General features: G+C 40.8%; 1 protein-coding gene across 1 annotated transcript in view; it reads right to left on the minus strand.

Moving 5' to 3' along the window:
- APP (amyloid beta (A4) precursor protein) overlaps positions 1-20879 on the minus strand; it is a 185283-nt gene that overhangs the window by 115090 nt on the left and 49314 nt on the right. The window contains exons 3-4 of the mRNA XM_009327797.1: positions 4354-4466; positions 2644-2837 (exon numbers count right to left, since the gene is read on the minus strand). Of these exons, the coding sequence (XP_009326072.1) occupies positions 2644-2837; positions 4354-4466 (307 nt within the window). The remainder of the gene's footprint in view (positions 1-2643; positions 2838-4353; positions 4467-20879) is intronic.

The raw sequence follows: 20879 nt of genomic DNA on the forward strand, positions 1-20879 counted from the left end.
AGCTGCTGAGCAGTGGGGTCGGCGTTAGCTGGTGCATGAGCTACCAGTCCCTTCTCTTCCCTTCATGCAGTGTCACGCCAAGAATGTACTTACAAACAAAGGGATTTTAAAGTCTTTGGAAGGCTTCAAGATGAAGCAAACATTGTCAGTGTGAGATCACCCACGTAAGGTGAAAAACCATAAATTTAAGTAAGCACTTCAAACAGAGGTGCTTTAATAGCAGAGAATATTGGGAATTTAGCATTAGGAAAGTGTCCCCCTACTTTACATTTCCTTTCTCCTCCTTCCTCCCTCACAATCAGCTTAGCACTAGGGCATATATATATATTTACGTACACACAAACATATGCTCATATATCTATGAATATACACACACACAAGATTTGAACTACCACCTACTGCTGCATGAGAAATGAGTTAATTTTTTTTTTTTAAATATGACTAAATTTCAAGAGTATTCCTGGCTCCAGTACACACAGTTTAAATGCAGTTGGGAAGCTGAAGAGGCAGCAAGAAATACAAGTGGTCAGTGTAAAAGAACTACAAATTGCTTGGCTCTTCATCTGCAGTTGAAGTACAAGTGCCCCATAAAAGGATCCTTTCAATTTCCTTTTGCATGCACTTCTATGGGGGGTGGAGGGGAATAAAAAAAATTAATTAAAAAAAAAAATCAGGATTTGCTTGGAACTTCAGAAATGGATTCAAATGCAATTACAGCTCCTATTCCTAAAGGATACAAAATTTATGAAGTTATTCTTGAACTCATCTCTTCAGATATTAAACTGCTTTATGAGGAACAAAATGGACTAGAATAGTAAATTAAATGTTCAGTGACAAACATGAAAAAGACAGAAATAAAAGGGATATCTGTCTTACAAACAAAACTACTCTATATACACCCCTGTGAGCTCTTTTATTCAAAATATTTTGGGAATCTTTGATCAGATATAAGAAAAGTTTTATAACTATGTATTTTATATATAGGGATATATAATAAATGAGATATATAGATAAGACAGGTAATAGATATGTAAGATAGATCTATGTATCTATCTTGTGTGTTTTTTTATGTATATATACATATATGATGGAAAAAAAAGCAAATTTGTCTGAATTAGAACAAGGTCTGTACTCATGTCTTATTCTAAGAGATCATATTCCAATCAAAATCTAAGCGAAATACACAGAAGTGACACAGCAACAGTCCAAAGGCTGGTTTACAAATCCCACTGAAAGGGTTATAAATTGTGACACTTTGACAGCTGTTGGAAGCACAAGTCAGAAAAAAGCCTGAAGGTGTCAAGGCAGAAGATGCAATGTTGCTTGACGCAGGCTTCTTGCAAACAGCCCTGACCATTCAGTCCCATTTATGAGAGAAAACTGGAAATTACAGTGGGGAAATACTTATTTTAATTAAATTTATTCCATTATTCACAAAGAACTCTTCCCTGCAACACTTACTAATGGTTTGTCAGGAAAGATTTAGATGCCCACCATGACACGGTTTCTGATTTTTCATTGCCTTAATGCCATCTCTTTGCACCGAATTACAGCAATTCAATCTCTGTCCTTCATCTCTACACTGTTCCTGAACTTATTTCGATCTGGATTATTAAAAAACCCAAACTTAACGCAATTCAGAACTATTAACTTTCCACATTATTCACTTCATTCGGTTCCCATTTATTTTCAGGGTTCTCCTTGAAACCACTTGTAATCTGCCCCAAGTTTTTGATTCTGTATATTATTCATAAAAGATGCAGTATCATCACCTAAGAAGTAGAAACACTGCATTAGCACAGTATGAAGTGATGGAAGTTTAGGGAGCACAAACAGAATTTGCATGTACATCTTAGTTTTATGAAGAAAGCCATCTTAGAGAGTTGTTTGAATTCAGTTGCAAGGACTTAACATTGTACTCTGTTCACAACTGCTGTCTAACACGCTCAAGAGAGTGATATGAGAAGGCTTTGACAGTACTGGACCACTCAGTTACAACCCAGTCATAACCCATATTTGGCTCAAAATCAGCCTGTGTGCACAGGGGATGTTAAAAGGTAAAGACAAGCATGGTATTTTCCCATCCACTGCTGTCTTGCAAAGGAAACCTCCATACTCCAACTTAACAGCAGCGTATTAATGAATCTGTCAAAGGCTAGATATTAAAACAGATTTTCTTTTAGATCATACTTAGAAAATAATTGTCAGCAGAAAAATATTCTTATAGTAATAATGGCACACAGCTAATGCCTATTATGAATGAAGACATTTCAAAACCTCCAACGGTTATGTTGGCTGAGTATCTGCTGCAGTACTCCAGACGGCATATGAAGCATCTTAAAGAGTACAGTATTTATCATTTTGCTGTCAAAAAGTATGTATTTAAGCATTTTTGTTATAAATATGGCAATACTTCTCACTGAAGAAAAGATGAAGGCATCAAAAGCACAATAACTGTATTAACAATAAGCTTTTCTGTAGAAAGTTAAGAATAAATGTATACAACACTGATGTTTTCAACCATTGTAGTTGCAAGTTCACTTATATGGAACAGTCTCTTCCACACTGAGGTCTTTTCGACAGATTTTTGGCATCTTTAATAAGATGATAATAAAAAGCTGAAGGGTAGAAAGTCACTCTTACCTTCCATCTGCATAGTCTGCATCTGCGCCTCCCCACCAGACATCTGAATCATCATCTTCAGCATCAGCTGAATCAAGATTGTCACTTTCCTCCGCTAACGGGCAGCAAACAAACTCCACACCACGGAACTTGTCGATTCCACAGGGCAGCAGCATGCCATAGTCGTGCAGATTCATACTCTTCTCACTACAGGACTACAGAAAACAGAAAGAAAACAGCAACGATATTGTCATGGAGGAAGCCAGAAAAAATGTCACAGACCTCGAGAAAATGTAAGGGGCTGCGTACTGCCTTAGGAGGTTGAAGCTGGTGAACTGCACGATCTCTGAATTTCAAAACATGATTTAGAGTGGTCACATGTACATTTACTACCTGCACTGTAGGCAGCTCCCTACCTGTGTCCGCATGACCATTGTAAGCAACAAGCTGTCCCTTCCCCTGCCCTTCAGTCCTTGCCAGTATAGGAGGACTTGTCTCCTCCCATATACTTGACGACTCAACATCCTCTTGCCTAAAATCCTCACAGGCTCTGCCTCATAAACAGAAGACTTGAATCAAGTCAGAATGATAATTTGATGTGTTAATCCTGATCCTGATGTATTAATGCTATTAAAGAGTTCCCTGCAAGATAGATTCACATTTAAAATATCTGATATACTGGAAACAACACTGGATCTGGTCTGACACTTCTGCCAGTACAGCACCTTCTAGCCTTGTTTGGAAAACAGTCAGTCATGCATAATTATACCTTAAAGATATAGTGATGTAGGACAGAAAGATATAGTGATGTAGGACAGAAAGATATAGTGATGTAGGACAGGTGAAAAAAGGAAAATAGTTCAATAATGCACAGTGATGATGTTCTCCTAGACTATGCCATTTCAAGTTTGCAAGTACTTAAAATGGACTAGAATTTACCTGCATGAAGGTTGGTGCTGTAAATGCTTCATTTGAGGGACAACAGTATGATACAAGCAAGAACTGAACATTTGAAAAGCTGCTAAGCGCATTTCAATTTTGATCTCCAGAAGGTGGGATAACATAGAAACTCAGAGGTTCCAAACAAAACAGCAGCCAGAAATCTTCTTGAAACTCATCTCAGTTTTCAATCCTACAACCTTTCTACATAAGGACAAAAATGTCCAAAACGCATTAGCAATTATAACATTAGGTTTATTTCTGTTTTCAGAAAAGCACCGGTAAATTGTAAAACCTCTGTGCTTGACTGCAAAATGTCTTTGGCTGGTCCTACATCTCATCAGCTCTCCTACCCTTTTCTGCTGAATTTCACATACTGCATTCTTTGAGGCCTGTGATCTCTGTGAAGCACCTGGCATACCAGTATCCACACTGAGGACAATGATAAAGGCAAAGCCCAGGCATTAGCGATCAATCTTTAGTTCCAGGGCAGCACTAACACAGGAAGCCAGAGGAGGCAGAAAACATGGTGGGTGCGTGAGTGGATGTGGGGAAGAAAAAAAAACAGCGCTATGAAACAGGGTCAATGTTCAAAGGTCAAGGTTAAGTATCCAGCAGGATCTGGTCCTGCCTTTATCCTACCTTATAAAGCAGAACAAACAGCCACTCACTCAAACATTCATAAGTACTGCTTTTTGTTTTCCGTGTCACTGCTATATTTAAACTCATCCTCAAAAGAGTGATACAGCTCTAAAGAAGGAAGGCAGGATATTTTAAGACAGATGAATATACCTCTTTAGCAACAGTATGCCAGTGCAGGTGAGTTTCACACACATCCATCCTTTCCTGGTGAAGGAACTTGCACTTGTCTGGTACCAGAAGGGCATCACTTACAAACTCACCCACTGAAAGGAAAACAAAAAACAATGTTAATTTTGCTTCCAGTACTTCATCCTTTTAAACCTTTAGCTAAGCACGAGGCAGCTTTCGTGAATCTGTTGCAGGGTCTGTTTGCAGAGAATGGAACAGTTTCTAAATGGTGCTTCCATTATCACCTTTTCCAAACTTTCCATTTGAAAGCAACTCCTGTTTTTGATCTCAGAGATGTATCAGATCACGAAAACTTTAGCGTAATATGCTAACTTCCATATACCCAGTGTGAAACTTGCAGGACCCGTTAAAGACGTGTGTGAAGAAGTCAGGAGTTGGTGGATCCAGCAGTGCAGGGATGGGCAGGGGCAATTACATTTTGCATCTGAGTAGCGGTAGGGAGCAGGCTTGAAGTGTTTTGAAATACTTAGTTTTTCCACAAAACCCAACACATTGTTTCAAACAATTTGAGAATATTTCTACTGAATTACAGCACTAACAGCAACACAGTCCACTTTGTTATTTTTGTTGATGCAGCCTCTTTATTGCAACCTCATTTCATCAGCCGGAGGAATTCAGGTTAGCCCAGAAGGTTGATGAGCAAGTGGAGCTCATCAGCCAGGGAACAAGATGATTCATGGATCACCTGACTATCCGCTCAGATTGAAGTGGGGAAAAAAGGCTCTTTACCAAGGACGTAACTGACCAAAGAGATTGTGCTGTCCTCAGCAGTAAGACAAAAATGTACACACTAATGAAATAAACAATGCTCACAGCTTCAGTACTAATGAATAAGAAACTGAACTGATAAGTAACATGATTTATTAGACTAAACCCACTGTAATTCTGTACAATTCTGCCAATGCAATTAAATAAGCCCAAACCCCCTCAAAGATTTTTTTTTAAAAGGAAAAATTACAGAGTACTTTTGAGAAGTCGATATACTGAACAGACATTGGATTGTGAAAGCACGACTCAGCTGGCATAAATCATCAGCTCCCTGAAGCACATTTGCCTGTAACCTCCAAAAAACTACAGCCTGTGCGTGTTGAATGAACCAAGGTGGCCCAATGGCTGCATGGATGTAATAACAGGTTAATTAATCAAAATGAGATGACTACAAGTTTACTGTTCAGTAGAGGGTCATCTTAGGGAGCTGATGAAGTGGCCCTTGAGGCGTACAATTAAAAAGTCGGTTTTAAAAATAATCAATACCCAGTGCATTGGCAGAAAGCAGAGTTCAGCAAATAGATGGATATGCCTTTGCTAATCACCAAGATGTGTATTTCACATGGAATTCCTTGCTATGTTTCAGTGCTTTTGATCTGAAGCCTTTAAAAACCAGTCAGTTTACTAGGAAAAAAAGGATGTTATCTTTATCTTTCAGTGACATACTCTAATGCCTGAAAATTACTAACAGAAATGCCTTCTAGAAGTGTCCAAAATAAACTTGCAAAAGTAATGAGTTAAAACACTTTTTCGTAACCCAAAATACAAAATCTGCAGCTTCTGTTAACAAAGTCTCTACTCCCAGGGGTATCACACCCAAATCTTGCACTGAAATTTGAATAAATTTGCACCTTGTTTTTAGCTGTACTTGCCTTTGTAGGGGACCATCCTGCCACATACCCAAAGTCACTCAGTACATAAGTAATTACTAATGCTTCAGTTTAGCCAAGTACCTGAGCACTAAGCAAGCACACTGCTGTTTTGCTGAAGACTCCCAGAGTACGTCGACTTCGCTCTCCTGGGACATATAACTTCATACAGAACTGCAGTTGTATTTTGCTAGCTGTTCAAGCATGCAAAACATTCAGAGCAGTCTTTATGGCAAACGTTTCTATAAAAAAAACAAACAAAAAAACCCCCCAAAACAAACAAAAAAAATAATCCTGGAGTGTATTTTACTCCAGCGACCTAGATCACATTTCAGAAGCTATGCACACAATCACGCATGCAACCCTGTGTCATCTGACTTCCAACAACCCCTGCATGAAGCTATTCCATCCACCCTAACACCCTGTAATGTTGTCAGAATATTGTGTGTGCAAAGTTAGAAGGCAATTAATGGTATTATACCTCATTCCTCAAAAAAATAAGCTTACAACATTTCAGTGAAAGTAACAAATACTGATGTACCACTGAGTTACAGCCACCAATTATAAAATGGAAAGCTATACGTCAAAAGTTCTACTCAACACAATGTCTGATTATATCAACCAACATGTATCAAAATACTAAAGAAATGTTAGACATTTTGATATAACTGAAAGTATGATATTAGATTTGACTTTTATACACATAATGTGCATCTGCTTTATAAAATTAGATTGCTTCAAAATAAGGTAACAGCATCCTCATGGTAAACCAAATTCTCATTTCAAGTGAGGCTCCATTTTGCAATCAATTGCTGAATTTCACAGAAATAAACAACTCATTGGAACAAGCCCCCTCTGGTTTTCAGAAGGAAAGGAGGAGACGGGGAGAAGGGTGGTTGCTTAATGTAACACTCCTTCATTATACAGAATTATAATAAATTTAGAGTTGTGAAAATCTGAGCAGTAGCAATCATTCACAACTTTGCATGTGATTCCTACTGCCTTCAATTCCATTTTTTATTACAAATAAGATTTAATTCTGCCCTTATTTACACATTTATAGAGCTCACACTCTGGAAACCTTTTTCATTCATTTTATTATAGTTATTACTGAAGTTTAAATGCAAAGCTTTGAACTTTTTTAAATTTGTGTTGTGTTTGGTTTTTGTTTTGTTTTGTTCAATAAATTAATGTTCAAGTGGCAGTTTGATGAACTAAATTGAGTTCAGATGACAACTGCACCATTTATTTTGCCTGGGCTAGTCTAATAGAAACACAAATCCATCAGAAAGAAGGACTTCAAACACATTTGACTTGTGGACAAGCTTCTGCCTGTATCACTCCAGTACACATTTAACCTTCAGTGCTGCTGAATCATAAGACTTTGGGGATTCTTTGCTTTTTTTGAACAAGTAACCCACAGACTACATAGGGAAAATAAGCATGTGCGAAGGGAGAGCAATCCTGTGCCTCCTGAGAGAGAGGGCCTATCTGTATGGGCTCTAAAAATAAGGAAAAATTTTAAACACTTCTTCTGTTTGCCAGTACAAGCCATGACTAAGGTGGTTGTGGATCAGCACATTTTTTTGACTGATGGAGCATCCCAGCCCAGCACTGCTTGTAATTTCCACTGCCAAGTGCTGGGATCATAGCACATAATTCAACTGCAGAATTATTTTCCTTCCAATACAGCAACATACCAACTTGCACCGCACCGGGCTGTCCTTGACACCCTGCCTGCGGAGCTCAAGTCGGATGCGCATTTCCCCAGGCAGCAGCACTGCCTTAAAAGCCTCCCTGGCCCTGTGCCATTCCTACCAGCACCTTACCCACCTCCCGCACCACCTTCCCCGCTGGGGGCAAGCAACGGCTAAATCATTACCGCACCATGGACAGAAGGGTTTGCAAAATTTATATCGAGTCTGAACCAACGAAGGGTTGGTATTATTACCACCACCAGCACTACCTCTCTGTCAGGCTTATATTTATCACTTTTTTCCTGTATTTTTCTGCTGCCTTCTGCGTCTCTTGTGTTTTGATTACAGCTGTACATCTGTGCTCTGCTGAGGTACTCTAATAATGAACCACGATGGCACAATTTGTCTTTTGGTGAGCTCATAAATCACTAAACTCCCTCAAGTGATCCAACACACAAGTGTAACAGTTACTTGTTCTCCAGTAGCTGCTTACTCACTCTTGCAGGGAAGGGCTGGACAAAAACAGATCCCTCTGGCTTGGGGGTTTCTGACCAGTCTGGAGAAAATAGCCCCGAAGGGGAATTCTGGGCAGAGATCACATTACCATGTTAGAAAAACCCACCCTGTGCCTTCATTTAGCTGAAGGGCGACAATCTGCTGCTTGCCCTTTCGAAAAGAAGTTGCCTGTTCATTACTCAAACCTGTCTTTTAACAGCAACATTTAAGTCGCTGTACCCACTGTCTGCAAATCACTGGAACACGGATTGTGTCAACATAGTCACAATTTAATTTCATTTTACAAATCTCAGGTTCTTTCCTAGTGTCAGTAATCCCTTTCCTGATGCCCAATCTCCATTACGTTTGTAGCGGATTTCCTCATCCTGCCCCATCCTAGTATATTGCAACAGGGTAGCAGTTCACATTTTTCAAAGACAGTTTTGCACGAGATTATGACACCACATTTTACTATTAAATAATCTTACTTCTCTCAAATAATCTTAATTCACTCAAGCACATCCTGTTCTCTGAAAAATACGCTTGGAACAACAACAGATTTTGTGCTGTAAGACCAGAAGTTCTGGTTCAGAAACTTCATTTTTCAACCCAGCAAAGACTATGAAGAGCATTAAAACTCAACCTCTAACAAAAGAATTATAGTGAAGGCATCTGATCACACACTCATTTAAATTTTCTCTAGGAAGAAAAAGGCTCAGCAAGCAGGCACACCTGTAAGAAGATGACTGCCCTATCTGTTTAAATGGCAGATATGATATCAGGGCAAAGTAATTCAAAGTGAAAATACTATACCCTGTGGGAGACATAGTCGTGATCAGCAGATTTTCCATCCACTGCATAAAACAGATGGGATGTGAGGATCCATCCAACATTGCACAAAAAGAGAGCAAAGATAAGATGATAAAGGTAATAAAACAAAATCCATGACAATACCAAACACCTGCTAGCAGATGGTTGCAGATGGTTAGGATCCCGACCAAAAAAATAAGCATGTTCAAATTATGTTCAAAGGAGTACTTTGAAACAAAGCCTGTGCTAAATTTTGCATGAGGAGGCAGCACGCATACTGAGGCTCTAGGACTCAAGGCTTCATTTTCCATGTCACTGGTGAGAACAAGGCCTTGCTAAAATGAATTTACAAGCTCAAGTGCTTGTGCCATACGTATTTGAGAACATTCAGAGAAACGTGTCTCTTCTCTGCGACTTCGCATAGATTATCTCCAGCCACCGCACCCTCGGCACAGTACAGCAAGGAGCAGAGCAACTCTGCACCTTTCCCTGTCCCGCTGCCATGGGGCTTTGCTCTGCCCTGCTCCCCAGGCACAACAGCTCAGCTCCCCACAACACCTCTGCTAGCTCTTGTGCCTACCCAGGCACATTTATTTATTACATAGTCCATTAAACATATATTATTACATTTGTTTAAGCAGCCACGTAACTTTGGGTGATTTTATTAAGGGTGATGTTTATATAAATCTACATGCCTGATGCTATCTCTCATGTACAGGTTGCTAATTAAAGGTCAGCTGCAACCTGTATCAGAGTGCAAGCTAAACACACTGGCATCAACTGATGTGCAGAGAAAAAACACTTAATTGAAAATGCTTTTTCTTTTCTTCCTAAGTCCAGAAAAGCAGAGAAGATGCAAAGCAGCTAGATACTAACTCATCTTGCTGAAAAATGAAATGTAAGTACAATTATCTAGCAACACACTGAACCAGTCACGGAGTACTTCAAGATTTTAGACTCGGTATCTGCAGATGAAGACGGTGAGGCTGTGCCTGTCAAACCTGGTTTGAAGGAGGGTTTGCTGCTGTGCCCAGCCCCTGGGGAGGGATTCCTACCCCAGCCCACAGCGTAGCTCTCCTCTGAACTTAGGCACGAGTCACATTCGGCCGGACTGTTAAGTATCTTCAGTCTAGTTTAAAGGATTTTAACAACCTATAGCAAACAAGGGCTTTGTAGATTTTTCCAATTTCAAATTTAATTTTAAATGGAAGTTAAAAAAGAAGCAATGTTTAGGAAGTATGTAAAAGGCCATGTTAAAAATAATTTCCACCTACACTGTTACCTATGAAGGACTACCAATATTAATACCAGTACCCAGCTGGGTATCAAATACCACCCTACTGTATCTCCTCCCCCAGTAACTTTTAAGTATTGAGAGCAGCGTGGAACAATGCTGAACCCCCCCAGGCAGTCGCTAGCAAAGGGCAGGCTGGAAAGAAGCTTGCACGCAGGGACTCGAGCGGAGAGGCAGAGAGCCCGGGTGCTGCACTGCACATCCTGCCAGCCTTAAAAGCTCAAAACCACCTCACTCAACCGCACCCAAAATGCTAAAGTCAGACACCTATTCCTAAAACCCATTCACCAGCCCAGAGAAAGGCAAGGTGGTACTGATAAAACACAACGTCTGTGTCCCAGCAGCTTGGACCATCTGTATTTTTCTGATGAGTAACAGGCTTAACTCCTGCCCATAAAACTGCCCCTGAAACAGCTCTGTAAGAAAACTGTCCCCACTCCACCATTTTATCTACCTGTAACCTATGGCACAAATTTCAGTAAGGGACCCACGGCACGGCAGATGGACAGCAATGCAGACCCAAATTTGAAGGGCAGGAGCATAAGCGACAGCACAACCTGCGCAGCCGTCTCTGGGGCATGAGGTGGGAACAGCTGCAGCTCTTCAGTCTTCTAGCAGCTCGGACAAAACCAACACCGACCCCATTAACATACCTCTGTTATCGCCCCTTTTGTCTCATAAAGTTCCAAGAAGTTATTTCCCATAACTATAGCTTTTTTCTATTATTATTTTTTGAGAAAAGCCATCCACTATGTTTTAAGCATCTAAAAGTAAGGCCAGTGATTCTCCAACTGACATTTTCACGGCATCAAAGCAAGTGCCTATTGCTTTAGTATTTCTTCTGCTTCAAAGAAGTCCTTGAATGCTTCTGTATTCCTGCTTTCAACCAAACTTGAAAAGGTAGAGAGTACACACACTAAGAAGTGTTGTATTGTTCTATTATTTAGCATACATAGCAACAAATATACCCTGATGCAACAACTCTCAAGTAAACCGCCTTCACTATTTGCAACATTTATCCGTTTATTAGGCTACAAAAGGCAACAAATTCAGATGAGCAAAGCTCTTCTGTTAGATTAAAAACTGACTAGTAATTCTAGCTGTACTACACCTTAGTATCCTGATGCTCTTACAACAATTTCGAAAAATCATGACAATTAGTTTACTTTTCACAAACACTGCGATAGCACAGAATGTATGACCATACCAGGGACACAAGATCAAGGTAAAAGAAAACCCACTGTAATTAACTCACTGACATCTAAATATCCATGTAAGTACCACAACAAAGGGTCCCAGTCTTGATATATCACCTCTTCTACCGTGATTTTTGGCAAGTCTAAATACCTCACACAAAACTCTGGAGTCAAAAGGCTAAAATCCTTTAGGTACAATCCATCAAAGTACATTTGTCCAGATGAAATAATGAACTGCAATACCAAGAACTATACCTGTAAGTAATTCAGTGTTTATTATGTCTTCATTTTCATAAGATACCATACATAAAAAAGGATTATTCTCAAACCTTTTTCCTCCTTCCTCTGTAGCTATTTGATCACAGACGTAAACGGAATTTCTGCTCACTTTGCTACTTTTTTGCTTGACTGCATTTTCTGATAAAATTGTCTCACTTTCCAGACAGAATGCAAGCATCATTCAGATTTGATGCATTATGACAATAATGGATACATCTGTTTACATGCAAAAAGATTCAAGTACACACCATCACACACTCTAGCATCTTCAAAGCATATAAACATTCCTTAAAAGTCTGCAGCGCCTCAACAGTTCATTGAAGCATTAAGTTCATTTACTTTTCTCCTTTTTTCCAATTGTCCCTCCCATCTTCAAGGAAAAATCTTGCTGGGAGTACAGTAAGATGCCTTTTCTGTCCCTCTCTTGCTCATTAATGAAATATAACAGAACCGTGCTAATGCCCATTACCCCAGCACCACGGGTTATGTCACATGCTGGGATTCCTCCTCCTGCCCCATCTTCCTAAAAAGGCCCACGAAGTCAAAAAAGACCCTCCCAGAACTTGTCATCAGTGTGACCAGCAGCAAAGGTCACCCCAAAAAGGCTATCTGAAGGGTTTCCTCTTCAGTTTGCTTTCTCTAGGCACCAACCACTCATACTAGCAAACTTTCTTGCCCTGCATCACAAGCCAAAATGCAGCCTCTCAAACATGATTTACTGAGAAACAGGTCCAAAAGCAGGCTGCGAAGTCCACTCAGGAAGCTGAAAAATTTTAGGATTGAGTTGCTCTCCCTTCCAATTCCTCAGGGCACCGATTACATCCGCAAAGCTGCTGCCACAAACGAGAGTATTTGTTGCAGACGCAGCCCCCTCCCTCCCAATTACATAATCCTGCCTAATTTCTTGGAAATGGTGAGTTAGGAAACAGCCGGAATAATAAAATCTAGAGATGTCACTCTGGATAGCTTGACTCCACCCTGCCTCAGTCACACAGCTGCTATGTGATGCTGCCCAGGCACCTATTCCCCTCCTCCCACACCGTGCTTAATTGCTTTTCAGATCCACTTTTCACTCCATCATCGCAGTAGCCCTGTTTGATAAATCTGTAACAGGACATGGTCAACTGCTCTGGAGGGCTGGTGAACGCATTGGGGTCTGAAGCCTAGCTGCTTACAGTGGAAAAAAGATTATAAAGTGAAGGATGCCACCTGTGGGCACTTGCCCCAGGGTCATGGGGGGGGGTGGGGGGGGCGGGTGGTGGTGGAAAAAAAAGACAGCAATATGTCTAGCTAAAACAGATCTTCCAAAGAGCAGGAAATGAAAAGCTGGAAGGTGCAGGAAGCCAAGGCACGCTAGAAAAGACTGCTTGATTCTGCATACAGCGTAACAGAGGGAACTACTGGGTTCCTCAAACAGGAGGACAGAATAACCCAAGAATTTATTGGAAATTGCTTGATCTACAGAAAAGTCAGTAAAAGTCACAGAAAGGAATAATCCTGAAAAAAAGAACAGTACTAGAAAACTCTAAGGAACAGATCTGAAATGTGAAAGACTTCATGAGACCATTTTGTGAAGATTTAATAAGATTTTGTCAAGATTCCCCAAGCAGAATCCTGGGACAGTGAGAATTATTTCAAGTATCCCGGATCACAACCAAGCAAGAAGAAAAAAATCAGGAGGGAAATAGGCCAGTGGTACTTTCAAAGATAACAGCACTTTTACTCCACAAAAAAGTATGTGCACTCAGGCTGTTTACACAGTACCGTCTGGAAGATGCAGTTATATGCCTGCCATTACATGCCAGCTGCCATTCTGTTTGAAAATCATGCTGTCCCTGTGCAGCTTTTTACAGCAAGCTGCAGTAAAAGAAACACCGAAATGTTGTTCCTCAAAGCACTGACCACCTCAGTCTGGAAAGGAAGTGCAAGGGACAAGAGATTAGAGTATCTTGACCATCTGTGCCCTGGAAAGTTGTCGTGGAAAACAAAACCTGAAATGTTTTCTTCATAAATATTTCTTCTCCTTCAAAACAATTGAACTCTTTTTCTTCCACACATCCATGTCAAGTATTTAGAGTGATGTGTGGGGTATAGGGGTGCAGGGAATGGGAAACAAAAGGGAAAGAAAATTAAAAAATTTCTGAACCCCACCTCATATGCTGAGGACTTCCTATTACCAGAATGGTGCAGCGGAAGAGACTCCACGTTTTTGGGAATGCTTCCTTTAGCAAGGTAAGATTTCCCTGGTCCCATCCCCCTTTTTGTAACAGTGCTGTAATACACAGCAATCTCCATCACCCAGTGTTTAAATCCACCAAAGGCCTTTTGTTCTCCACATCCACTTCTTTTCACAGTGCTTAGCTAACAAAAGCCATCATCCAGCATGTCCCGACCTCAAAGTCATTAGCTGCTAGGTCAACCAGGTAAAACACAAAGTATACCACCACAGACACCAAGAAGTATTTGGGGAACTAGTGGAAACAAAGGTTTTCTTCTTAAGGAGGCACTTTTTCCAAGAACCCCTTCACCAGAGATCAAAGAAACAACACTATCTGGACTCCCTAACCCAGGAAGGCTCAAGAGGAGGAAACGGGAACACCACCCTGGCCTTGTCCTACATACGGATGCTGCATGTGTTCTTGGTAAAGGACCACCTATCACCTCAAGAAAGGACCTATTTCCTTCAGGACAGAAAAAGGTCATTGGTACACAGCCGAAACAGTCTTTATACCAGAATCATTGGTCCAGCACTGAGATATTGTTAATGCAAAAAAATCAGGGATACTAAGAAAAAGCCTCAGGTGGGGAGAATTATTTTGCTGAACTACATTCTTTTCATCATTTTCAGGCTCTCTTTTTTATATAAAGTACATTTTGATTTTTTCGTGTGCATCTCAAAATATTAATTGCCTCCTGCCTTGTAGTCTGACTTTTCTGAGATTCCCTTTATTCCTTGTACTTGCGTACTTAAGTCCTCTCCCAGTTACGCATCTCTTTCATGACTGATGGGCTCCTTTACAGTTCTGCTCACATCACTGCCAGGTGGGACATTCAATAGTAGAGCATGGCAATAGTAGAGTCAAGCGCCGAACAAATACCAAAAAGGCCTGTCGAGGGAGAAGTTGCTTGTGGAAAGGCAGCATAGGTCACTCGCAGATCACGTGCCCTTGGTTCCCATGGCAGGTGACAGAAACCAGCAGAGCAGCACTGGATACTGCTTGGTCACGTTTCCCATCAACCGGTCCTCCACCTCCTGGCCCCTGCCACTGGCAGGGGAACCGCAGGCCTCTCCCATGCTCTGAATTCATGAAGAGAGCTGAAGACACGTGTGCCAGGGTGTGTATTTGGCAATCACAACATGGAAAGAAGAACAGTAAGGAAAAGTTGAGGAGGTGTGATCTCCTCATTTTATGATACAGGACCAACACACACCCTTCCCCAGACAAAGTACTTAATTTACAGGAGCTTTTTAGTTTCAGGTGTGAGTGCTGGACCTCTTCAGGGCTATCTCTTGCACTGTAAGGGAGCTTCCCCATCAACAAACACCAGTCAGCACTAGTTAGACAACAAATAAAGAGAAATCCCCCTTGGTCGGTTTTAACTGTTTTCAATCTGTATGTTAAATAGTTTATCTAAAGTAGGAAAGTCATTAACCATTCCCAGGCTTATTCAAGGCAACATTCACTCTTCTCTGTACTCAGTAAGATTTTAATGAAGTTCCAAAAAATGTCAAAAACCAACAAAAGCTAGCAGCTTTTAAAAAATAAAGATTTATAAGAACCTTTTCAGAAATTATTAACAAAATTGCATACCATGATTTGTTAAATAAAGATGAGTGATACTGCAGGACCCATTTTAATGCTCTTCCTTATATTTAAATATAAATATCAAATGTAACCATGATATTTCTCAAAAGTGGCTACATTCCAAATCTTAAGGAATCGTATCTTTGTGAATCTTATTTTTCCCCCCACTGCCTTCAGGTTTTTACAAGCTATAATATGGCTGAATTTCAAAACAGATTATGCTTGATAAATGCTACCAAATGCAGGAATTTTAACACTCCAGCTATTAACATCATATTCTGCTGCTGCCGAGATGCATGACAAGCTGCATGTTGGTTGTTGCTGTTTCTGCTCCCTCTCCCACAGAAGGCAGCAGACATGTTTTGCAGCAAGGTCTGCAAGTGCAAATCTCCAAGTTTAAAATTTCGTGCCTCCCTTCTGGCTGAAGTGACACTTAATGCACTTCATTACGTAAGATGTACTTGGAAAACGTGCTCTGAAATGGAAACAGCATACAGTAAGAAGTAATTGGATTACTGAATTCATTAATACCCTATGTATTTGTACTGGTGACTTGCTAAGGACACCCATCAAACGGTAAGATGCACAAAGATAGGATGCTTGGAAACAATTCAGCACAACTGGGACCAGTAATCCCACTGTGCTTTGCATTATTATACGATGAGATGTTTCTCATGGGCAATTCTTGGTAATTGGGGTAAAACATCAGGTATTAGAAGTAAGGCTAGAGAGAAGGCCCCACTAGTCACTGATGTCTAGAGGGAGTCATGATCATAAGCCTATAGATAGGTGGGAAGAATGAAAATGCTACAGGCACTTTTAAGGTTCGGCCATCAAAAGCCATTTCAAACGCTAAGATTCCAATGAGGAATATACCACATTTTAAACAAGGAAATGTTTACTTCAGTAAGATTTCAGTTCTGTGGGTTTTTTCCCCCTTCCTAAACACCTTCATACTGCGTGTTTCTTTATAAAAATTTGGATTCTTTTTACTTCAGCAGTAATTTAATTCAGTTGTTGCTCTCTCTCTCTCTTCTGGCAAAGAACAGAAATCACTATGAAATCAAGTTCAGGCAGTAATTGTTTCTGCAATACCATCTTGTGCAAAGGCTCTGATGAGTGAATAAATAACTCCATAAGCAGCAGCTGAAGATCAGCTTAGGGGAAATACCTTGCTGATTATTAACAACCTAAGCAACCACTTGCCATAACACCCCTGAGCCCTGAATATTCTATTTGCCAAGACCAAACTTCCACTCAAATTGTTACCGCCTTTGGGCAAAGGACTTGGCTGTATTACCAGCAACGTGGGAAAATAAGAAACCACTTTCAGGCTTTGCAAAGTTTACAGGTAACCAGATTAACAACTACCTGACAAAATGTGTTTTTGTTCTATACAGAGTAAAGCCTTTACTCATCTTGCAGGAAGGATGGCAGTGTGGTCTGGCAGCTCAGCTACAAGGCAGCTGGGATGGGACAGCTTGGGAGAAAGAGAAGAGCTTACTTGGGCATGGTAATTCAAGGAAGCCAAAAGGTAAGCGGTCAGGTAGACTAAAGGCAACATTACATTCTGCATTCAGCAGGCACCACTTCTTAGAAATGAAACACTAATTTTAAGCAACGGACAACTGATAAACACCGTCATTTCTTCATGTAAGCACAGTTCTGAACTGCTGGTAAGCCGTGTTTTTAAGTATTAAGGCAATAGAGAACTCCCTGAAACTTGTCTACAGCTATCATATGCTGGTTCTCCAAAGAAAGTCTTCATGGTCAGAAGCTTCAAGTTGTTTGATTTATAAACCAGATTCCGATACAAGGTTCAAAGCAAAACCTGACTGATTTACATATCTTTGAGAGATCACGGAGTCTGAGGGAGGAGGTTCCTGATGTCTGGAGAAAGGCAGAAGCTGCAACCACATTGCAAGAAAGATGCTTTGGGGAATTACAGGCCAGTCTGCCTCACTTTAGTTTCTGGGAAAATCATGGATCAAGTCCTATGGAAAGCCATTTCTGGGCATACAGAGGTGATGATGATTTGCAATAGCCAAAACAGATTTAACAAAGGTAAACCACACTTGATCAACCTGACTTGCCTTCTAGGATGAAATGGCAAGATCGGTGAGTAAGAACAAAGCAATAGATAGCGTCTACCTTAATTTTAGCATGGAATTCAACACCATCTCCCTCTTGCAACATCTTTGTATCCAAGTTGGGATGTTACAGTTCGGGTGCATGGACTACTAGTTGGGTGAAAAACTTGACTCTGCTATTGAGCTCAATGGGTACTGGCTCATGGTTACACTCCACCTGGAAGGAAGTAACAAGTAGTATACCTCAGGGCTTCATTTTGGCACTTGTTTTGTTTAATGTATCTGTCAATGATATGGAGGAGAAGACAGAACATACCCTCAAAAAGTCTGCAGATGACCCCAAACTGGCGGGGGCAGTTGATGCACTTGCAGGCAGAGATGCCATTCAGAGGGACCTAGACAGGCTGGAGGAGTGAGCTGACAGGAACCTCATAAAATTCAACCGGGACAAATGCCAAGTCCTACCCTTGGGAAGAAATAAGCCCTGGGAATTGTACAGGCTGGGGACAGGCAAACTGGGGAGCAGCTCTGCAAAAAAGGCTCAGCTGAGGCCAACAGCAAGCTGAGCACAAGCCAGCAGTGTGTCCTGACAGCAAAGATGGCCAATGGTGTCCTGGACTATACAAAAAGAAGCACATACAGTAGATTGAGGGAAGTGATTAACCCCTTTTACTTGGCACTCATTAGATTGCATCTAGAATACTGTGTCCAGTTTGGGGCATCCCAGCACAAGAAAGATATTGATGAACTGGAATGAGTTCAGCAGAGGATGGTCGAGGGGGCTGGAGAAATTGGCCTATGAGGACAGACTGAGGGAGTAGTTCAGCCTGGAGAAGAAATGGCTTCAAGGGAGCTAGTACCTGCCTGCTAATACCTATGGATATACATCAAGACAACAGAGTGAGCTGCTTCACAGCACAGCACTGCAAGAAGGGAGAATGGCCATAGTTTGAAACAGGAGAGGTTCCTACAAGATATTTGGGGGGGGGGGGAGGGGCGGTGCGACAGAGGGAGGAAGACGGTGGGAACCACAAATATAATTAAGCATAGGGAAAAAGCTGCCAAGAGAGGTTGTAGAATCTCTTGTCCTTACAGGTTTTCAAGGCCACGCCAGACAAAGCCCTGAGTAGCTGGTCAAAATTCAGTATCAGCCCTGCCTTGAGCAGCAAACTGGACCCAGGAACTCCAGAAGTCCCTTCCAACATGAGTGACTCCACAATTCTATCTATCCCCTAACTCTTCTCCACCTCCCCATATGCTAGCAAACAAAAACAAAGTTGCAACAATCCTTGACTTCATTTCAGTCACAGTGGCCTTCAAAACATCATTATTCTGTACCCTTCATGTGACCTACTGTTTGGGGTTTTGAAGTTGTTGCAAACTATAGTATCATCAAGAAAGCAGTGCCTTGCCTAGCTCACAGGCACCTCCACATACTCTGTATGATCACAGATGATTAACTGAAGAGCTTGTTTTTCTGTTATCTATCCCAAACAAGGGTGATAGCTGAGTGAACTTCATGGAGAGACAAAATGAGAGGCACACTCTCAATATCACACGCTGAAGTCTCCTGTTCACAGAATACGTTTGTTGCACCACCTTCTGCTGGCTAATGAGGAAAACAGTACATTAGATTACACAAATCACCTGCCTTACTAGGTATAAAATTTTTTGGACCTGCTCCAGACATCAGAAAATAGTTTCTTAAAAAAACAATGCAAATGCAATTTCTGGCTTCTAACATTAAACATACAATGGAAAGGGTACAGGATCCTGTTCACCAAGATCCAACTCTCCATGCACCATTTGAAGGATAGGATGTGAAAGTAATGACTGCTACTAATGATGGGGCTGAGTTGCTCTGATTAACTAAAAGGCAAAAGCTCTGTATTGTCACTAACCCACCCATGAGAGCACCCAATAACCCAGAAATCAGTGCAGTTTTTATCTACAAACACCCTACTTCATGACAAAACTGTTCTTCTTCAGTTCTCACTGCAAGAATTAAACTCAATGAACACAGCAGTAGTTACCAAGACCTGGTAGAAGATGGGCATATTTTATCAAGTGATTAATTCCAACCTGTTTTATTTATGTTCTCTTCCTTGTACATATGAGTCCTTGTGGACAGAGACCAAGTCAGGATTAACATGCAAGATCATGTTCTATTGAGAACCGAATCCTGTCCTTAAGGATTAATATAAACAGTATGTTACATGCAAATACTGAGGGCAGTATCATAAAGTAATATCTGCTATTTGTACAGACTTCATGCTCAGAAACACCATCTAGTGTCTAATTCTAATCCACAGTACCAGAAGAAGATTTTTTATTCAAATACCTTGTATCACATCAACAGATAAAAAAATCGAGAGAGTAAATGGATTTTAGAGTAAGATGAGCAACAGTGAGGAAGACATTAAACTCAACAAGAACAGCAAATATATCATATTGTAGGCCTACAGCAAGGATGACCATATTAGATTAAATAAATCAAGACTAACCACTGGAATGGAACATTTTGTAATGCATCTGAAAGGTCTATAAAAGCTTATTTTCTAAAATTAAATCCTTTGCAGATTTTTGCCCCTAGTCAAAAGTGTCTAGCTGAACTATCACTGAAAAAAATTTAAGGGCAAAGCATCTGTCCCAAGTGTGGAGGACAACACAAGAATGATATTAAAGAAATAAAAGTCAGTACATTATATATTTTTATATATGCCTGACAACATGTATATAAATATATGAGCTGAAACGCATCTTACGAGTTCCCACACAGAAAGAACAGTAAGCTGGCCAAATTGTTTCATGGACAGTGCTCAAGAGAACCCAAATTGCATTAGGATGGAGTTACACATGACTCCAGGAAGGAGACAGCTTTAAAGAACAGGTTAGTAATTGGTCAGGAACGAAAATTTTCAAAGCAGCAGATGAAAACTGATGTCACTCTGTGCAGTTCCTCCAATGTCGGCAGTAAGGCAGCATTCCAGATAGCTCACTAGCTGTGCTGGCAACTAAAAATGGAGAATATACACAAAAGAGTGCACCAGTGCAATGTCTGCTGGTGGTGCTGCCTCTTCCCACAAAAGTGCCTCTGCTCTGACTGCCCAGGAAGCCGATCCCGCCTCTCAATGCGCCTCTTAAAGTCCAGCAGAGGAGACACCTTGTCAATAAACTTGTAAC

The sequence above is a fragment of the Pygoscelis adeliae genome, unplaced genomic scaffold, assembly GCF_000699105.1.
Source record: "Pygoscelis adeliae isolate BGI_AS28 unplaced genomic scaffold, ASM69910v1 Scaffold14, whole genome shotgun sequence".
NCBI classification, from domain to species: domain Eukaryota; kingdom Metazoa; phylum Chordata; class Aves; order Sphenisciformes; family Spheniscidae; genus Pygoscelis; species Pygoscelis adeliae.